The following is a 22,401-nucleotide window of genomic DNA, read 5'->3' as shown; positions in this document are numbered from 1 at the left end:
ATAGCTTCTACAGAAAGAAAAAAAATTAGACCAATTTACTAAAAATGTGTCTAATTCTCAGACAGTTTGAACAGTCTAACCTTAGTCTATCTAAAAACAAGAGTGAAAGCGCTCCATTGTGTAATTCAAAAATTACTAATAGAAATTATAAGGGGAATCGTATGAAAGCCGCTCACCCTAAAATGTTGTGTAACCCTATACACAAGAATGATAACCGCATGAAGATATAATGGTGACGTCCACTGCCCTACGGCTCAGATGCAAGTGTATATAAGATGGGCTTCAGTAGAAACACTGGCTAACCTTGGCGCGGCATGACCTCAATGATGCACAGACAGGTTAAAACATACAAAACTTTTAATACCAAGATGCAATGCATTTTACTGCACTTGCGCAGTGAAATGTGTTGCATTTTGACATTAAAAATTTTAACCTGGCTTTGCATCATTGAGTTCGTCCCACGCCAAGGTTAGCCAGTGTTTCTACTGAAGCCCATCTTATATAACCTTAGTCTAGAACAGTGGTTCTTAACCTTGTTGGAGGTACTGAACCCCACCAGTTTCATATGCGCATTCACCGAACCCTTCTTAATTGGAAAAATAAAATATGATTTTTTTCAAATTCAAAACATAGGAGGTATATATTTAAGTATATATTTATACATAGGTGCACAAAATGAACAAAACCATTAAGAACAAAGAACAAAACCATGAAAACATGATTTTCACATAAAAACATAATGAATATTTACAGGGAACGTTCCCCCACACATTAGGCCGTAATGCAGGGGTCCTCAAACTTTTTAAACAGGGGGCCAGTTCACAGTCCCTCAGACCATTGGAGGGCTGGACTATAATAAAAAAAAAAAAATAATAAACTATGAACAAATTCCTATGCACACTTATATATCTTATTAGTGGACTACCCCTTTAAGTACGCAGCACAGCTCCCCCACATTAGGTAGGCAGCACAGTTCCCTCCACATTAGGTTGGCAGTATAGTTCCCCCACATTAGGCTGACAGTATAGTTCCCCCACATTAGGTTGGCAGTATAGCCCCCCCCCCCACATTAGGTTGGCAGTATCAGTCCCCCCACATTAGGTTGGCAGTAGTTTCCCCCCACATTAGGTTGGCAGTATAGTTCCCCCCACATTAGGTTTTAGTTCCCCCACATTAGGTTGGCAGTATAGTTCCCCCACATTAGGCTGGCAGTATGTTCCCCCACATTAGGCTGGCAGTATAGTTCCCCCCATTAATTGCAATATAGTCCCCCACATTAGGCTGGCAGTATGTTCCCCACATTAGGTGCAATATAGTCCCCCACATTAGGCTGGCAGTATGTTCCCCACATTAGGTGCAATATAGTCCCCCACATTAGGCTGGCAGTATGTTCCCCCACATTAGGTGCAATATAGTCCCCCACATTAGGCCGGCAGTATATTCCCCCCACATTAGGTGCAATATAGTCCCCCTCATTAGGCTGGGAGTATGTTACCCCACATTAGGTGCAATATAGTCCCCCACATTAAGCTGGCAGTATGTTCCCCCACATTAGGTGCAATATAGTCCCCCACATTAGGCCGGCAGTATGTTCCCCCACATTAGGTGCAATAGTCCCCCACATTAGGCTGGCAGTATGTTCCCCCACATTAGGTGCAATATAGTCCCCCACATTAAGCTGGCAGTATGTTCCCCCACATAAGGTGCAGTATAGTCCCCCACATTAGGCCGGCAGTATGTTCCCCCACATTAGGCTTGCAGTATAGTCCCCCACATTACGTTGGCAGTATAGTTCCCCCCACATTAGGTGCAGTATGTTCCCCCACAGACATACAGCCTCAAGCCATACAGTATGGCTGGAGGCTGTATGCCTGTGTACTGCCCCACTTCAGTGTTCCGACCACCGCTCCTCCGGTCCGGCCATAGCAGGACCAGAGGATCGGTGGTCGGAACACCGAAGCTGACGAGCCGCTGGTAAACACTTACCAACTGCCAGCGGGCGTCCTTGCTTCTTCTCGGATCCTCCGTGCTCCGTTGCCATGGGCAGGGACATCCCTGCGTGCACTAGCTTCCGGCAGTCCCCGCGTTTTTAAAGTAAACGCGGGGCTGCAGGGACTTAACAGAGGCGTCCCTGTGTTCCGAAAGCATCTTACGGAACACAGGGATGTGCTGAGGCAAAAACACCCGGCAGGCCTCCCCGGCGAACCCCCGAGACTGACTCACCGAACCCCTGGGGTTCGATCGAACCCAGGTTAAGAACCACTGGTCTAGAGTCTAAGAATGTGCCAGATATACCAGTGTATGTGGCTGTTAGACTAGGCAGTATACGATTTTGACACTCTTCTTTTAAGAGGCCATGCTGTCAGACACAAGGGAAAAGTCATGAATGACGTTTTATTTATTTTTTTGGCAAATTATGCCAGAATCCTGGAGCATTTGCAACAGTAACTCAACCCTAATGTTAATTAAAATAAGAGAAAAAGGTGATTGACAACTATCTAGTCTTGTTTATCTGGAACATCATTGCTGAAGCGTTCAAGCACTGAAGAGTGTTAGCCCATGTTCACATGTTGGAATTTCCGTGCCGGATTCCAATGCGGAGATTCCGTTGCAGCAGAGTATCATTAAATTCAACAGGATTGTGAAGCTCTGTACACACAATGGAATTTTCGTGCCAGATGTTTACAGCACAAAAATTCCACTTTGTCCACACAAAGAATGAACACGTTCATTGGAGTCTGCATGGAATACATAGTCATCTAAGAAAGTTTTTAATATAACCATAAAATATTATAAATAGGTAAGCTATGTGATCAAAGAACACTTGCGCAGAAGATAAAGTGACTGTAAACAGGGTTAAAAAAAAAAAAAAGGATTAAAGATCACAAAAGCAAACAACAAAAAAAAAGTCCATGACAAAGACGAGACATGACAAGACCGGACATAGATGGGAGGGGGGTAGATAGACATAGTAATCGGAGTTGATTAGGCAGGGCATGTCAACTGGGCAGAGAAGGGCTGTCAGGGAAATTTGGGGGGGTGCAGTTAGTAGATAAATTCAGTAAGGCTTTTTAGGGGTTGTGAGAAACTGAGAAAACCGCCCAAATATAGCTATTATTACCAGGAGATGCGCAGCCTCGGAAGCAGTCTGGGGAGTAATGAGGAACTGCATGAACAATGTGTTACAGACACCAAGTACCACCATAATATAACTTTTTACAATGTTTCAAGCTTGAGTGTGTTAAGTGGACTCCCAAATCTATGTCTATTGTGCCTCTACTTATCTTACTTTGTATCTTAAAAGGCCTAAAATAAGGTAAAGTACTAGAAACAGTGTGAAGACCCTCACCTCATATCGCGCCCAGTCCCAAGAAGTATTGCGATGAGTTGGTCTCTGTAAATGTCCAAACTGGATCTCATATGTTGCATTTGTACTGTGAACTGTTGTAGGAAATTCCACTTTCAAAAACCTATGTGCTTCAGCCCAGGTTACCTGTAACAAAGCATGAAGACATCTATAATATATAAATGCACCCATAGTGATTGTGGCATCTAAACAGTATTTAGGTTAGTGGAACTGATCAGCATCCCATGATATAATGGCAGCCCGAGACCTCTGTTAGGCCTTGGTGCCTGTCTTGACTGATCTGCTGATTCAGCCAGCCTACAGCAGACTATACCAGCATTGCCTTGATCTAGTTAAGCAATAAAATAATGATTATAAAATGTCCACTAATAAAAGTTTTAAAAATTATGTTTAAAAATCCCTCACTTTAAATTTAAATCACCCCCTTTTCCCATCGTCCAAACAAAAAAAATAAAAATAAATGGAAAATCCGAAATTGTCCAAACTAATAAATGATTACATTGGGGATCCCACACAGTCAACAGCGTAAATGCAATAAAAAATTCCAGAGTCCAAAACTGCTGTTTTTTATTCATGAAATCCCAGAAAGAAGTGATCAAAAAGTAACATCTAAGCAAGAACAAATTGTACCTAAAAAAAATAACTCCTCAGTGAAAAAATAAATCTTAGTAAGGATCCATGCTTGTCTTGGTGCTATATGGCTGTCTTGTGAGTCCACCATAATGCTGCTGATTTCTTTTTGTGAAATGGCTATTGTTTGTTGAAGTTCCTTCCCTTCAACCACAAGTCCCAGGATCCCTTGTTTGTAAGTGTGAGATCACTTTTCTCCCTCCCACACATCAGCCACCCCGCCCATTGAAGCACACCTAGGACAATGCCCTGCAGCCTTGTGGAGAATGATCCTCTCCCCCCACACCCACACCCACACCCAGTGGTTGCTCCACCTTTTAAAGCAGACAGACACCCTTAGAACACCTAACTACTGATGTAATGTCTTGGGTAACCTGAGAAAACCTGAGACGGCACTCATTTTGTATACTGCTAAAACTAAAAAGCAGGGCAAGACCACAATTGCGAGACCACCGCCAAGCACAGGTACAGACACTATGTTATGAACTATACTAACGTTACAGTCCCTGTAGCATAGTCAAATAAAAAAAGATTCTGGAATACCCCTTAAAGTGAAATAACTTAAAATTTTGGATTTTGGGTAATATTGTACTTTACTACTTACTTTACCTTTGTATTAAACCTGATGTATGGACTTGAAGCCTCGAGGATTATCTCTTGCTCAATAGTACTGTGATCACTGATTTTCAAACTAAACACCACAGATCCTCTCAGGCCTCCATTACCATTAATCACTGTTTTAGTCAAGACACTTGTTACAGGTTTTCTACAATGAAAAACATGACATGAGGTTTACCTGACCAAATGAGGTCTTCCTGACCCAAGCAAAAGTAATCCAAATTACCTGGTTTCCAGATGATAGTCCATTACATCCCAAGCATCCCAGTATAAGGGAATGTCATCAAACATCACAAACTGGTTCCCATAACAGGCTTTGGGGATACACTCTCTGGAATAAGCCATGAAGTTACATTAAATGCACAGATCCACATTTTTATTGAAACACTGTACTGCACACATTATATTACAAGTAATTCATAAGCAAAAAACAAACAAACAGATCAATAAAATGTCCTTAAAGGGGTACTCCGGTGAAAACCTTTTTGCTTTTAAATCAACAGGTGGCAGAAAGTTAAACATATTTGTAAATTACTTGTAAATTACTATGAAAAAATCTTAATCCTTCCTGTACTTATTAGCTGCTGAATACTACAGAGGAAATTCTTTTCTTTTTGGAATGCTCTCTGATGACATCACGAGCACAGTGCTCTCTGCTGATGTTATTATAATAATAATAACTCTTTATTTATTGTTGTCCTTAGTGGGATTTGAACTCAAGGCCCCAGCACTGCAAGGCAGCAGTGCTAACCACTGAGCCACCATGCTGCCCTTGGCATACATCTGCTATGCATGGTTGCTAAAATGGACAGATATGTCAGCAGAGAGCACTGTGCTCGTGATGTCATCAGTGTTCCAAAAAGAAAGGAATTTCCTCTGTAGCATTCAGCAGCTAATAAGTACTGGAAGGATTAAGATTTTTTAATAGAAGTAATTTACAAATATGTTTTTCTGCCACCAGTTGATTTAAAACAAAAAAGGTTTTCACCGGAGTACCCCTTTAATATTTGCTCTGTGTTCCGATTTTTACTTTTACGTCTGTTCATTTTCATAGGGAAGGTATGTTTCTCATTAAAGTGTCCCTGTCATTTAAAAAAAACAAAAACTACTTTTGACATGATGCTTGGGCTATACCGCCTTTATCAAGCATTAACCTGAGCTGCTTTACCTGTTGCAGCATAAGAGCTTTAGAGATGTTAAACGTCCGATTGAATCAATGTTTGCCTGAAGGATTCCATTCACCATGGTTACAGAACCGTCAACCTAAAAATATAATGCAACGAAGACACTAAAAATGGAAAACACATAAAAGAAAACATGCAGCTTATATAAGTAACTGCTAAAAACCATTCATAGAAACATTGATGTTTGATGGGAAAACTCGACCACTTGGTCCATCTAGTTTGCCCTAAATTATATTATTGTTGTAGGGTAAATATTTGTTTATTCCAGACATGTTTTAATGGCATCTGTCACATTTTGTTTGCTTCCCCCAGTAAAAAAAAAGTACAGGATCAGATAGGGCTTACAAGCAGGTTCACTTTCCTTCCACTGAATGACTGTGCTGCTGAGACATGCAAATAAGGTTTTTAATATGTAAATTAGGTGCAAGTTCCAGAAGACTGGTTGCAAATGCACAAGAACCTACAATTCCCATTCCCTCAAATAGTGAATCTTCAGACAAACACAGGCCGGCACTCACACCATGCATTGTCACTGGGAGCACCAGACCCTACCCAAATGCTGTATCCTTGTATATCCGGGACTCGTATAGAAAATGCCAGAAACGTGTGGGGAGAGCTGGGCCGAAGTTCTGGAGACTTTAAGGGTCCAGGAGGTTGGACCCCCTGCAAACAGACACTTATTCCCTAACCTGTGGATAGGGGATATGTTTTTAAGTGCTGGATAAGCCCTTTAACTATTATGCGTCATTAATCCACATTAACACAATGAAGTGCAATAAATGGTTTTAACTTACATTGGCCCTAATTTACTTAGAAAATCGGGTTGTAAGTCTATGTTGCTTTCTTACCCGACTGCTTTTTTCCCCTGGTATTTATTATTATGTCGCATCCTGTTTGTCGCACGTGGGTTTTGTTGGTTTTGGTTTCCAACTCCTCTGAGTTGTCGTGAAAAAATCCACAACAATTCAGCAACTTCGGGTTGGAAACCTTTATAAATATGTGGGAAAGCTCAGAAATGTCGGGTTACGCCCCTTTTTCGGGTTTGGGAGAATCCACATAGGGTCCGTCTGGAAAAAATGTTGCATCGTGTCGCAGACTGGTGCACGATGTCTGCGACATGTCGCAGACAAAGATGCGCCAAAAAAACCCGACAAAACAAGTCGGGTTTAGAATAGTAAATGAGGGCCATTGTGTTTTTGATTTATGTTGCCAGTACAGTACACAGTCTAATTCTGTTCTGTATAAAAGCTTGGTACTATTCTGTTGAGTATAGAGTCCCACCATTGTGTATGTATACCGTTTTATCCATGTGTCACCATAGCAGCCAGTTTTCTAATGTGAAAGAGGATATGGCTGCTTTTGTACTACTAAAGTTGTAAAAGTGAAATGCAACCACAATTGTCAAGTTCTATATATACATACCTTTACTCCTGTCTATGTATGTTTAAAGAGTACCTGTCACTTAGAAAAACTTTTGACATATCACTGTGACATGTTTAAAGTTTTGATCGGTCTGAGTCTCAGTGCTGAGTCCAAAACCGATCAGGAGAACAAGCTCAGAGAAGAGTGCAGTATTACTGTTCACTCCCCGACTCGTAGCAATCTTTGCTGCTCCATTTTAAACCTTAGCACAGATGGGGAGCACAAAGATCACTATGAACTGGGAGTGAACAGCAATGCTGCACACTTCCCTGGGCTCATTCTCCTAATCGGTATAGGTCTCAGCACTGAGGTCCAGACCAATAAAAACTCTTAACCTGTCCCAATAACATGTCAAAAGTTTTAAGTGACAGAATCCATTTAATCTACTGGATCTATACATACCTGCATGACAACTGTCACAGGGGTAGAAGGATTCACTTCTTCAGGTAACACAGCATAGCCCATACTGGGTGCTCTAACTAATAAAAAAATAATAATAATCACAATAGAACATAGAAAAATCCATAGGACCCAAGTAATATACTATGGTTAACACTGAATGCATGTGGAAGTTATATGTTTCATAATATTAACATGGAACACTTCAAGCTTGGGATTTGGGGGGAGATTCATTAAAACCTGCCCAGAGGAAAAGTTGATCAGTTTCCCATAGTAACCAGATAACTTTTTTTCATTTTTAAAAAGGCCTCTGAAAAATGAAAGAAGCGATCTGATTGGTTGCTATGGCCAACTTTTCCTCAGCACAGGTATTGATGAATCTCCCCTTCGGATCCCAAATATAATTCATAAAACTATTCTTGGCATATAGGCAATAGGAGGCAACATTATTTTAGAAATTCAGTGCATAGTGACTTTTAGCTTTATAGAATGTGAAACCTAGGCACATAGAGTTTGAAGAGTACCTGTCATTGGCTTGATACAGTTTTAATCCTCCCAGTTCACTTCCCCCATCATGATAGACCACCCCCTGCCTTTATTTTTTTATTATTTTTTAGTTTTCTACCTTGATCTTGTTCTGTATCTTCTGCTCAGTCTAGGTCAGCTCCACAAACTGGGAAGGGGTGTTACCCAGCAGGCGTGACATCATCTGAAGCCTTGCTGGGGAGAACGTCCTCCCTCACTTTGTTACGTGCAGCCAAGACCAGTTCAGTGTGAGATGGGCTGTGTTTGGCTGAGAACCCCCCTCTCAGCACTGAACTCTACAATGTGTCAGCTCTGCCCAGCAGCTTACAAAAGCAGCAGAAATATTGAGTACAATATTATGCACTAGTGGCATTGTGTCTTTACAGTCTAGCTCACAAGGGAAAGGGAGCTAAAATATTCAGCCCTATACACTGTGCTGAGCCAAGGTCCCATCTGCATTGCCATACATGTGTCGCTGCCAGGCTGCTGCAGGATCCAATCTGCTAGCAGCACTGCAGGCAGGACCAGAAGGAGGACCCCTGGTGGCCAAACTTTTAGGTGTTAATTTAACACAAAGTTACAAGATTTTATTAAGAAGTATATTAGAAAAGTAATTCAAATAGGGTAATCTATAACATTAGTTTTTTATTACAAATGGCAGGTACCATTTAAAAAAAGCAGTATAATTTTTTAGAATGGAAACCTTATAACTACAAAAGAACATTTATAGGTTATAATGGTGAGTATACTGTAGAGGTATGAAAAAGGTAACATGGCACGGAGTATATGTATATAAGTTTTACATTTGGCTTAAAGCAAACCTTTTTTCTAATGTACAGCGTGGTAGCTGGTATCTGTCTCACTTTATATAATAGATCTATAGTAGATGAGGACCCTATAGAAGGTTCAGATGATAAATCTTCCCAGCAATCAAATTAAATCATAAGGGGGAAAAAAAAACCATAGGAAGTGCTCTAAAATTTAACTTTTAACAGTATACATATAAAATTCACCAGTAGTGACCCATATAAAATAGAATTAAATATATTTAAATGCACCAATATGAATTAGTTTACAGCCCAACGCGTTTCCACTGCATCCAGCAGTTTCCTCAGGGGACAACTATTAAAGGTACATTTACCCAAATGGTTAGGATTTACACCACATGAGTACAATTCAAGCCTTAATTAGATATTAGCATGCATGTGTTGCCGTGGCAATGATAATACTGTTAGAATCAAACATATAGATTTTTGTTGTAAATAGATATTGCTGTGGCAAATATCCTACTTCCTACTGTTATCGGACCAAGGGATCACACATGGAGGCCTAGAAGGAAAAGAACAAACAACAATATAGTTGAAGTATACTTCAACTATATTGTTGTTTGTTCTTTTCCTTCTAGGCCTCCATGTGTGATGTATGCTAATATCTAATTAAGGCTTGAATTGTACTCATGTGGTGTAAATCATAACCCTTTGGGTCAATGTACCTTTAATAGTTGTCCCCTGAGGAAACTGCTGGATGCAGTGGAAACGCGTAGGGCTGTAAACTAATTCATATTGGTGCATTTAAATATATTTAATTCTATTTTATATGGGTCACTACTCGTGAATTTTATATGTATACTATTAAAAGTTAAATTTTAGAGCACTTCCTCACTTTACACAGATCTTGCTCCACAGACACATATCACACAGAATACAATGTAGCATATGAGAAGTGTATTCTAGTTTAAAAGAATATGCCATGCAGAAGTACACAATAATCTGTACTGCAAAAGAACAACTATGCAGCCCTTCTCTATATATGACACATACAGGAATGGTGCTAAATTTTAGAAATATACCCAAATGCTGCTCCCCTGATCCTGGTAAGGAAACAACCTCTGTGCGCTCCCAAGGCAAAGTGTTTATCACAGAGAATGTATGACTGGCCACAGACTGGGCTGGAGTCTTTAGCAGCGACTGCATTGCTTCACTGAGAAGTTTGGCTCCTTCTGTTCTGATTTCTGCCAAGCAAATACAAATGATTTTGAGTAACAAATTCTCATTTTGCCCACATAGAATTATTATCCATCTACATATATTACTTAAAACTTTATTAAAAGGAAAACGGTCACCAGTTCCCCCGCACTATAACCCGATACACAGGGTTATAGTGCAGGTGAACAGGAGACCGATGCAGAGTCTCGTGCCTACTGAGCGCTCACGTGACCTGCGCTTATGAATATTTTAATCTAGCCAGCGGGCCCGCCTCAAAGCGTAAGTCAGTGCTGGAAGAGGGGGACCTTCGCAGGAGTGGGGCTCTGGACTGCAGGTAGATATAGCAGTCTGAGACCCTGCATCGATCTCCTGTTCACCTGCACTATAACCCGGTGTATTGGGTTATATTGCGGGGGAACTGGTGACCGTTTTACTTTAATCTGTTAACCCTGACAGCCAGGTCCCATCCTGTTACATACAGCCATTGGTAGCAGTAGGATCTTGGTTTAGGGTCTGAAAACCTCATATCAAACAAATAAATAATCTTACCTTCATAGTATCGTAAAGCATCTTCAACCACCAGCTGGATACAGCTCCCAGGTAGCACATCATGGAATTGATTCAAAAGCAATAACCTGGACCATAAGTGGAGAAAAGAATAAAGTCACAACATCTTTATTGGAGCATTCACTGTAAAATCCTTTTCTTGAGTTAATTTAGGGACACAGGCAACTTAAGTACATTTAACTCCTTATAGAAAGTAATAACCCACCTGCACTGAGCTAAACCACTATGTATTCAAGTAGTAGGAAAAGCAGAAATAGAAAAATAAAAGCATTCTAGAGGGAAAGACACTGTTAAGTTAGTGTCCAGGGACAAAGGAACCATCAAACTTAAACCTAGCAGTCCAGCAAGGAAATGACTGTTGGGACTTGGGATCGATCACAAAAATGAAGAGAAAATGTCCTCCTAACAAATGGAGCATAAAAGGGTGTGCACTCATTCATTCTCTAGTGCTGAGTTCTGTAATGTTTGGAAGCCCCATAGAAAATGAATGGAGTGCAAGCAGAATGAACAGAGTGTTGGCTGTGCAGACGCAGAGTGCTACAGTCATTTGGGCACCGAAGCGAAAACTGGTTTAACTCAGCCCATAGAAGCCAGTCACATCATTTTATTTTTCAGAGGCCATTTTAAAAATGAAAGAAGCAATCTGATTGGTGGTATGGGCAACTAGTCAACTTTTCCTCTGCAAATGTTATGATAATTCTCCCACAGTGTCTGAAAAAGGAACTAACACTCTTTTTGTGCTTAGTGGCAGCAGACTATATCCATGGTACCTGTACCAGTAAGTTTACACCTATATTTTCATTTATAAGAGAATACACTTTTTCACATAGTTGGTTAGAATATTGTAGCAGCCTTTATAATGCAGTTTGGTATTTTTTTAGTTCCAAAGAGGTAAAGAAAAGTAGTGCTGTAAGGATTACTATAGAAATGGGTTATACTTATACAGCAATGTGCCTAGTACAAAAATTATGTAACAAACGACTTTAGCAAAAATGTAATGCCAGGTGTAAATGAAAGGTAAACATGACTGTACCTCCAGAGGTGTTGAAGCCTATGGCTTGGGTAAATGAAACTCTTGTCCTGGGCCAAGGCAACAGAGCTGAGGAATTCCACATCATGCAGTAACTGCTCACATTGTCTGTTCCCTTTCTTAATCTACATGGTCAGTGGAAACAAACACATATACTAGAACTTAGTAAATTAATTACATTTCCTTTTTGTTAGAAATAGCTTATATACCGTATATACTCGAGTATAAGCAGAATTTTTCAGCACGATTTTTCGTTCTGAAAACGACCCTTTCGGCTTATACTTGAGTGGAAAAAAAACTAAAATTTGCTTCAGGCATACCGGTGGGAGGGTGGGCCGGTCCGTCCATATTCGCTGCAGGGACCGTCCGCATATGGGTGGCGAAGGGTGAGCCGGTCCTGGACTAGTGATGCTGCCGCACAGGGACATCAGAGCGCAGGGACATCCCTGATGTCACGGATGTCTGCTGAACACGGACATCCCTGCGTGGCGGTGTCAATGCAGCGTCACTAGTCTGGGGCCAGTCTGCATACCGGTGGGGAGGGTGAGCCGGTCTGGGCCGTCCATATTCACCAGAAGGCCCTCTTCTCCACTCCAGGCCGGCCCCGGACTAGTGATGCTACATTGACGACGACGCGCAGGGACGTCCGTGCACAGCAGATGTCCCTGCGAGACGGTGTCAATGCAGCGTCACTGGGGAGGTGAGTAGACAACGAAGGGGGGGGGGGTGGTGTCTGGATGACGACAGGGGGGATATTGACAGGGGGTGATGATGATGGGGGGGATGATGATAGGGGGGGGGCGGGTCTGAATAATGACAGGGGGGATGATGAATAATGACAGGGGGGATGATGTATTTCCCACCCTAGGCTTATACTCGAGTCAATACGTTTTTCCGAGGTTTTTGTAGTGAAATTAGGGGCCTCGGCTTATATTCGAGTATATAAAACCTGCAATACAACTAGGTTGCAATTGTAGCCACTAAATGATCACCCAATAGTGGAAATAGCAAGTTACATGCTATAGATCATATATAAAGGATTCCCTCCCCTCAAAACACCCTTTCAGCTAGTGTCTTGTACTAAGCAGGATCTGTTGACATGCTCCATACGTTTATGAGACTGGAAGTAGCAATTTGTGGGGGTAGAGGGTTTAAAAAGGTAGTAAACTATATGTTGCAAATATGTCACAGCTCTGCACCTGCCCTGTACACATATGCACAGAGCAAAGAACATGAGGTCACATAATTTCATAGAGGCAGGCTTGACATACACAGATAAGTAATTGTTAAAGGAATGTTTTTTTTTCCAACTGGGAACAATATCTTCCCTTCTGTTTATGTTCACAAAATACAATGCATCATTAAACCTCTACCTAAACTGCTTTATTATACCTTATCTGCAGATCATATCAAAATATAGTATTTTCACTGACCTGGACGTGCGATCTAAAGTGAACAAAAATGTGTTTAATCCAGATATGTGAATGTAATGTGAATGAAAAAAAAAAAAAAAAATCAATCAATAAAATATACCAACAATGTACCTGAGCTTGTGTTGTGTAAGTTCCATTGTGCAACTCGAGAAAGAGTTCTCCAACCCAAGTGCAGAGCTGAGAAGTGTCTGTTTCCAAAGCAGAAAAGAACCGGTCAGGGGTAGACAGATGAACTCTGTTGTATGAGAACGAGAGTTGGAGAAGATGACACCACACAGATTACTAGTATCCCTAATATTTCTAGTAAAATCCTAATACATTTAGCTCAGGTGTTAACTGTCAGATGATTTTTTTTTTTTCTAGCCTATTTATTAAGATATAAACCAACAGAAAATACAATACAACCCATACAATGACAGGTAAAAACTACTTTTCCAAAGCATCCAGCATATTTCAGCAGAAAGGGCATAATTATCCTAATTAAGACATTTTCAACTATATCTTTATTACAGGTCTCTTAATAATAATAAGCCGATTGTGGGGGAGGGAGTGGTCACAAATCTGGCACATCATACCAGCACTTGTTATGATGAAAGAAAAAGTCCATCTATACCATCTATGTAAAGCATGGATGAGCTGAGTCCTCCAGCAGGAAAGCCACTCTAGAGCAGCTCTCACCCCCTGATAGAAGCTCTCCTAAGAGGAGGACCCCTCTAAAACATCTCTATTTGCAACCAGGGTGCCTTCAGCTGCTGCGAAACTACAACTCCCAGCATGCGTCATGACCGGGAGATGTCCGCTGCTATCAGCAGCTGACATTTGACGGTAATGATGGACCTCGGAGATCGCACCGATGTCCGTCATTCAACTATTTAAATACCGTGATCTATACAGATCACGGCATTTAAACATTAAATGCCGCTATTCCCTGATGAACCCGCCCCCCCAACCCCCCCCCCCTCTATGGATGGGTTAAGGGTTGCTAGGGAAGCCTGAGGTCTTACAGTGTCCTCTGCGTCTTCCCTGGTTCTGTTTTTGCTTAAGGCTCCCTTTGGCAGCCCTTAGCAATCGAGTACAGATTTCATAGATCAAAGTAATGAAATAGCATTACATTGATCTATGTAAGCTATCTGATGAAGGCTTATGACAGGTCCCTAGGGAGGCCAAAAAGTGTGTGTAAAAAAAGTAAAAAAAAATATTTTAAAAATATAAACATATTTGGTATCGCCGTGTGAGTAAGTGTCCAAACTATAAAATTATTATGTTTCTGATCCTGCATGGTGAATGGCATAATCGCAAAAAAATTCCAAACGCCAAAATTGCTGATTTTTAGTTACATTACATCGGAAAAAATCTGAATAAAAAGAGATCAAAAAGCCAGAACTTCACAAACGTGGTACCATATAAAAACTAAAGCTCATGGTGCAAAAATCAAACCCTAACCCACATCTGTAGATGGAAAAATAAAAAAGTTATAGGGGTGAGAACATGGTAATGAATAAAGTTTATTTTTTATTTTTCAAGGTTTAATTTATTTTATTTTATTTTTTTACCATAAAACGAAACAAAAATGATTCAAGTTTGGTATAATTGGAATCATACTGACTCATAGAATAAAGATGGAATGTCAGATTTACCGCATTTTGAAATTATTGCCCTAAAAAGTTGTGCAATTCCATATTTTTTTCAATTTTGCCCCGCATATAATTTATTTCTGGCTTTGTTATACATTGTATGATAAAAGATATGTGAATCAGTGGAAAGTCCAACTCGTCAAACAGAAAATAAGCCCTTATACAACTTTTAAAAAGTTATGAGTCAAAGAATGTAAGGAGGAAAAAAAAACGTGAGCCAGAAATCAAAATTTGCTGGGTCATGAAGGGGTTAATTTTCAGTTTCTGTTCACTGTCGGTTGTTTATAGCTTTACTGCTGTCCAAAAGGATCCAATAAAGGCTCACAGCAATAAGCAAACACCACTGACCTGGGCAAACCGTCTGTATCTTTCATCCGTTTAAATCTTCCCAACATCTTCTCAGTTGGACCTCCGCCACCATCACCATACCCATATAACGCAATACCACAGTTGACACGTCCCTTGTCCCTGTTGTTCTTTACTGTTTTAAGCATCTGAATAATCATACAATGAAAGTATAGATAAAAAATACATTCCTGTAGCTCGTGATTTGTTAAACTGAATATGCCAGCCTATCTGCATGCTATGAGCTGCAGACATGGGCTGACGGATAATGATGCAATAGCACGAAAGTTACTTTTAATATAGCTGATGGCCTTTGAAGAAGTTATGAAATAAGGTTTTTATTCAACCAAAGTGTCAAAGATATATGAAAATCTTGGGTTTGTGTCATGCATAATATTTAAGTGCACACAAGGAGATAGGCCCTGCTATGAGCATAAGATTCAATTCAACACTGCGCACGTACCTAGCTAGTATGCACCGTGCAGCCATGCAATCTAGTTTGTTTAAATGGCAGGCAGCATGCGGGGGAGGGGGGCTGCTTCTTAATCCCTTGGGGACAAAGCCCATTTTCACCCAGGGGCAGTACTCCGCTGGAAAACTTTTTTTTTTTTTTTAATCAACTGGTGCAAGAAAGTAAAACAGATTTGTAAATTACTTTTATTTCAAAATCGTAATCCTTCCAGTACTTATCAGCTGCTGCATGCTCCACAGGAAGTTCTTTTCTTTTTCAATTTCTTTTCTGTCTGACCACAGTGCTCTCTGCTGACACCTGTCTACCTCTCTACTGTCCAGAGTAGGAGAAAATCCCCATAGCAAACCTCTCCTGCTCTGGACAATTCCTAACATGGACAGAGGCGTCAGCAGAGAGCACTGTGGACAGACAGAAAATAAATTAAAAAAGAAACGAACTTCCTCTGTAGTATACAGCAGCTGATAAGTACTGGAAAGATTAAGAGTTTTAAATAAAAGTAATTTACAAATCTGTTTAACTTTCTGGCCTCAGATGATTTAAAAAAAAAAAATATTCCACCGGAGTACCCCTTTAAGGACCAGGCCAATTTTCGTTTTTGCACTTTAGTTTTTTCCTCCTCCCCTTCTAAAATCATAACGCTTTTAATTTTGCACCTACAGACCCATATGAGGGCTTGTTTTTGCATCACCCATTGTACTTTACAATGACATCACTCATTTTATAACACAATCTGCATTGAAACAAAACAAAACAAAAAAAAAAAACATTTGTAGGGTGAAATAAAAAAAAATGCCATTTTGTAACTTGGGGGCTTCCGTTTCTACGCACTGCACTTTTCGGTAAAAATGACACCTTCCCTTTATTCTGTAGTTACATACGGTTACAAGGATACACAATTTATGCAGGTTTTATTTTTCTACTTGAGAAGAAAATATAACTACATGCACCAAAATTAGTATATTTAAAATTGTCATCTTCTGACCCCTATAACTTTTTTTTTCCATATACAGGTATATATGAAGGCTCAATTTTTGTGCCGTGGTCTGTCGTTTTTATTGGTACCATTTTTGTTTTGATCGCTTTTTATTAATATTTTTATGGTATATTTGTTGGTATTGGTATTTTTTTACATTTACGCCATTGACTGTGCGGTTTAGATACCCTTATATTTTAATAGTTCGGACATTTACGCACACGGTGGTACCACATATGATTAATTTATTTTTTATTTTATTTAACAAATGGGAAAAGGGGGATTCAAACTTTTAATAGGAAGGGGTTAATTCATTTTTATAAACTTTTTTTTAACACTATTCATTTTATTTTATTTAGCTCCCATAGGGGGCTATAACATGCAATCTTTTGATTGCATACACTGTTTAATGCTATGCCATAGCATAGCATTGATCAGTGTTATCGGTGCTCTGCTGTTCCAGCCTGCTATGCAAGCTGGGAGCAGCAGAAGATCAATCGGACGGCAAGGAGGCAGGTAAGGGCCCTCCCACGATGGTCCCGATCAGCTGCTGAGAATTTTACTTTTGTTTTAAACGCCGCAATCAACTTGGATCGCAGCATCTAAAGGGTTAATGCCAGGCATCGGCCCGATCGGCAGTGCCCGGCATTAACCCTTGGTCCTGGCTGCTAATAGCAGTCGGGACCCACTGGGTTTGAAGTGTGCTCAGCTTGTGAGCATGCTTCAAACCCTGGTAACAGGACCTGGGCGCACATGTACGCCCTTGGTCCTTAAGTACCAGGATGCAAGGGCGTACCTGTATGCCCTTGGTCCCCAAAAGGTTAAAATTGTCTCTAAACTAGAAAAAAAAAAAAAAAGTCAATAATACAACAATGCAATAGCTTACCTCCTCCACGCTACCCTTCATCCCGTAAGAGTCCCCTGGAGGAAAATGAGCAAGGACCTTTGAGCCATCAATGCCTTCCCAGTGAAAGGTATGATGCTGCAAAAAAAAACAAAAGCAAAAAAAAAAGAAACACAGAATGAAAACAAAGCTGCAAACGCTAAATCGTCTCCAAACAAAAAACAGATGATATCCTATGTACAACACAGAATTAATCAGAACTATGCTTACTTATTGGAAACATACCAGAGTTGTGGACCTCTGCCAACCTGATGGACAACATATCTAAAGTGCATGCACATTACAGTCTCTTTCATGTGTAAAGCTACATCAAAAGCTTAAAAATGCTTGTATCCAAAAGATCAATACTAACTCTGCCATGTTAGACAATAGCCCATCATTTACTATTGCAAACCTGACATGTTTTGTCAGGTTGTGCGCCAGATTCTGTCGCTTTGCTAAGAAAACCCAAAAATGGGGTGTGGTCGCCATGGAAAGGGGGCGTGGTCTCTGAAAAGGGGCGTGCCCCTGACATTTTCACAAAAACCCAACTTATTTACTAAGGTTTCCACATAAAATTTGGTGGATTTGAGCTGAGGAAAACCCTACAGATCAGAGCATGTGTAAAAAAGCAAAGTGTAGGCAAAGTGAAAAATGTAGGGAAACCTTAGTAAATACCGTGGAAAATAAATTGTAGGGAATTAAGACCCAAAAAGAAACCTACACTCCACTCTTAGTAAATGAGGGCCAATATTTGATCCTAAAGTGGCTTTTTCCCTTTGTGGAACTTTCTGTCCATAAGTCCTATTAGAGGACATGAAATTGGATACATCTGCCTGGACTGCTCCATTAATGAAGAGTGCAGCCACAACAAAGAATATTGCTCTCACTGTGCTTATATTTCACCTGTGCTGCACCATGTAAGGATAGAGTTACACATATCCAGTGTCCAGCTCCGAAAGTGCATCAGTTGGCATCAGTTGTGTAGCAGCCGCGTCCAATGTTTGTGATCGCTGGATGGGGGAACGCAGCAAGATGTGTTCCCCGGTCTGTGCCTGTCGGGCAAGTCCAATTAGCCGGCCTCCAAACTGAGTCGCCAGATGATTGTGGACTGTCACATTCAAATGAATGGGATCTGTTCTGCTATCAGTTTCCCTCCGGTGCACGTGGGACGAAAACACGCCAGACAACTGATATATGAAAAGGAAATCTTATACAGTAGGGGGAAGGAGGATAAACTCTGCTATTCAGAATCATTCTGAAATAGTAAGAATGCAATGCTACTCTATGCCAAGCTATAAAAGAGGAGGTTTACTGTGAAGAAACCTTTAAAAAATGAAGCTATATTAAAGGAGAACTCCAGACCATAAAAATTGTCCCCCATACTGCCGGCAGAAAAAAAATAAAGATGTACATACCTTCCTCCGCTCCCCCGGGGCCTCCGGTAACCGGCTCCGGTCTCCGCCGCAATCCACTTCCTGGTTGCCGGTGGTCGGATGAATCAGCCAATCACCAGCCGCAGCGCAGTCCGACTCGGCCGGCGATAGGCTGAGCTGCAGTGTGAGAACACTTCAGGAAACAAAATGCTTCACTACACCGGCACCTGCGGCCGGGGTCGAAAACGTCACACTGCCGCTCAGCCTATCGCCGGCCGAGTCGGACTGCGCTGCGGCTGGTGATTGGCTGATTCATCCGACCACCGGCAACCAGGATGGGGATTGCGACGGAGACCGGAGCCGGTTACCGGAGCCGGTTACCGGAGGCCCCGGGGGAGCGGAGGAAGGTATGTACATCTTTATTTTTTTACTGCCGGCAGTATGGGGGACAATTTTTATGGTCTGGAGTTCTCCTTTAATACGGAAGAAATGTCTACATCTCAATCTTCATGTAACATGTAACCATGCTAATAGCAAAGAATGAGTAATAATAATAATAAATAAATAAATAATAAAAACTCATAATAATAACTGATTACTGGGCACACATTGGGCACACTCACGAGTGCTCAGCTTACTTACAGGAAAAGAATTAACCAGGCTCCAACTTAACTTCTGAGTGAGGAATCGCTGAATCCCACAGCCGTTCATTAACTGTGGCAACTGAGCGGAATATCCAAAAGTGTCTGGTAGCCAAAACTATGAAGATGATGGGAAAATGCAGCATTATTAGAAAACATAGAACAATAAAACACTTCTGCTGAGATGAAACAAACCACAAAATCATAATAAAATTATAAAGCATTGGTCTTTTGCTGCTTATCAATTTACCTCGGAACACATGCTGCCAAATTCTTCTTGAAAGAAGAGCTGACCGTGCAAAAACTGGCGCACCATAGATTCACCGCTGGGAAGGTTTCCATCCTTATAGGAGAATAATTATACAGAAAGTTAAAGAAATATGTACTTCCTCCATGCTTCAAATACAAAGTAAAAACATCTGACTATGTGATAAAGGATGATATCAAAAGAACATGAAAGTAACAAGTACAAGCCTAGAGCTACATGGCAGCTTTGGCTGTGACACAGTTTGTGTGTTGCTCTTCCTGAGAATCGAGCTGCATCGCACATAATGTAAGTGTATGGGACCTGCAAGTGGTTGTGACCTCAAATCTATTTTGGATGGGTTTTGGGTGATTGTTGGGTTGCAGACCCCTGCAGTTGGCAACATGACCCCATTCACTTAAGTTAGGGAGAGCGACTCAGGCCCAGATTTATTAAACTGTGTGAGAGAAAAAGTGGAGGGATTTTTTCCACAGTAACCAATCACAGCTCAGCTAACAAGCTGTGGTAAAGTGAAAGCTGAGCTGTGATTGGTTACTGTGGGGAAATCACTCTATTTTTTCTCACACAGTTTGATAAATCTGGGAAAGAAAACAAACTTCCGGCTCCCAATCAGGATAAAATCCAAAAATGTATCCCCAACAAATTAAAATCCAAGTGCAACGTAACAAAAGATAAAACCACACACAAACGCACCCACCATCACTAAGACTTGTTAACAAGTCGAAATGCGTTGGTGCATTTAGTTTTTTTGTGGTTTAATCTTTCGTTACGTTACACTTGGATTTTAATTTGTTTCAAATAAATTTTAGGATTTTATCCTCATTGGGAGACAGAAGTTTGTTTTCTTTCCTAATGATTGATCCATCTGGGGACTCAGCCTCAGTGTCTGCATCTGAGCTTCCACGAGGAGAGGTTGTGCTGGACACACGGATGTCTGGAGCGAATAATGAGCTGACCCATTTTCTATATACATTTTACTATTGATAAATCTTGGCCTCAGTTTTTTTGGGCAATGTGACCAATGCAATGGCCAAATTTGCTGCATAACCCACACCTCAGGCTTGGTTCACTTTGCGTTTTGGGCTTCCATTTGGTGTGAATGTTTGAAGAATTGCACTGAAGAAATTTCCCAGACCTATGAAACATATACTTAAACTAGTGTTTTTTTTTTTAAGTGTGTCTCCAGCTGTTGCAGAACTACAACTCCCAGCATGCCCAGACAACCAAATAGAAATCCTTCCAGACTAAAGAAAATAGTTGCAGTGGGGTGTAGTAACTAATATAAAAATGGCAATTGCTTTCACATACTAGAAAAGGAGTCTGTAGCAAATGAATACTATGGGGTAAATTTACTATTCCAAATGTGTCAGAAATGTGGCTCAATTTGCCCCCAAAAAACTGTCATACATGCTTTTTACCACATTTATTGTGTTTTTAGACACTTTTTGTGCTTTAATTATCAAGGGTGTGTTATTGGTAAAGGGATGTGGATTGAAACAAGTTATGATGTAAAAAATTGGCTAAAACCAAGTCTATTAATAGGTAGTAAAACTGTTTGGTGCATCAGCTAGGTTTCCCCATAAGTCTGCCCCCTGCTCCCTCCTCTCAGAATATAAGGCATAGCCTTACCATTTCCACCCATGTTCCACCAACAGGTATGAATTGACCAAGTTTCACAAACTCTTTAATTTGTGAATATAATCCAGGATACCATGTTTTCACCCAATCCAGTTGCTGAGCCTGGAACAATAAAAGGGTCATTTGTTAAACATATTCATTTTTATTTATCAGTAATCTCAGTGGACGGCTTAACAACAAAAACTGAAAAAAGCCCCCTTACAGAAATCCTCGTATTAGATATCTTTTCTTCTTCGGCCTAACAGCAGCACAGTATGGATATTCAGATCCCATTTCTCCCAACTAGGAACACCCACCTAGAACATTTAAATAATTAGACCATTAATAATCATTAACAATGCATATGCATAAAAGGGAGTCCAGTAGCAGAACCAATTGTGTTTTTCAGTCCTAAATCCTAGCAGGTGTGTGCTACACCTTGCTGCCCACCTGGATTCAAGACAAAGTCTGGCCTTGCTTTGTTCAGGGCGCATCGTTTCTGCAGGTGGTGTTCCTGGCCTAGACCAGGTTAGAGAGTATTGTGGGTTTCCCTGCCAGCACATTGTCCTGGTAATGCCTGTAGCCTGTGTCGCCCTTCCATATTCCAGTGTGATTTCCTGGCGGTACATAGCAATGTTATATCTGGTGCTGTGCCCGGACTTTTAAGCTTATTACCCGGTACTGTATCGCTGCGGTATATGCTTTCACTTTCCACTCTCTCCTCCATTACTTATCTGTGTTCTGCGCAGCATCTGTTTCGGAGTTAGGCGCACTGTGTGCTTTGTGCTGGCATTTGGCGGCTTCGGGTTTGTCAGGCGTCTGCGCAAGAGTCTTAGGATCCTGGTCTCTTTACGCAGTCCAATCAGAGGTCTGGGAGGGGGCATGTCTTGGTGAGCTGGCGCCCTTGGGTCTATTTAAGCTTAGTCTGCCTGCTGCTCTGTGCTGATGTGCCGGGCCGCAGGGTTTTCTGGCCTTAAAAGGTATGGGCCAGTTCTGGGGAGTGTTGTTTTGTACTAGTTGCTCTGACCGAACATC

At 41.0% G+C, this 22,401-nt stretch overlaps 1 protein-coding gene across 2 annotated transcripts in view; it reads right to left on the bottom strand.

Annotated features, from left to right (window-relative positions):
- Nucleotides 1–22,401, bottom strand: part of MAN2C1 (mannosidase alpha class 2C member 1) — a 65,473-nt gene that overhangs the window by 17,822 nt on the left and 25,250 nt on the right. For both annotated transcript variants that reach the window (XR_008892528.1, XM_056572590.1), the window contains exons 8-21: nt 21,379–21,489; nt 19,735–19,827; nt 19,486–19,602; nt 17,471–17,566; nt 15,143–15,288; nt 13,272–13,395; nt 11,731–11,852; nt 10,680–10,765; nt 9,995–10,156; nt 7,624–7,700; nt 5,784–5,878; nt 4,842–4,946; nt 4,607–4,763; nt 3,350–3,493 (exon numbers count right to left, since the gene is read on the bottom strand). Coding sequence is in view for 1 of the 2 variants with exons in the window: in XM_056572590.1 (XP_056428565.1) it covers nt 3,350–3,493; nt 4,607–4,763; nt 4,842–4,946; nt 5,784–5,878; nt 7,624–7,700; nt 9,995–10,156; nt 10,680–10,765; nt 11,731–11,852; nt 13,272–13,395; nt 15,143–15,288; nt 17,471–17,566; nt 19,486–19,602; nt 19,735–19,827; nt 21,379–21,489 (1,635 nt within the window). In the remaining variant the exon portion in view is untranslated. The remainder of the gene's footprint in view (nt 1–3,349; nt 3,494–4,606; nt 4,764–4,841; nt 4,947–5,783; nt 5,879–7,623; nt 7,701–9,994; nt 10,157–10,679; nt 10,766–11,730; nt 11,853–13,271; nt 13,396–15,142; nt 15,289–17,470; nt 17,567–19,485; nt 19,603–19,734; nt 19,828–21,378; nt 21,490–22,401) is intronic.

This window comes from Hyla sarda, chromosome 4, assembly GCF_029499605.1.
Source record: "Hyla sarda isolate aHylSar1 chromosome 4, aHylSar1.hap1, whole genome shotgun sequence".
Lineage (NCBI taxonomy): Eukaryota > Metazoa > Chordata > Amphibia > Anura > Hylidae > Hyla > Hyla sarda.
The sequence above is the reverse complement of the archived record's forward strand: the minus strand, read 5'-3'. Positions and strand labels throughout refer to the sequence as shown.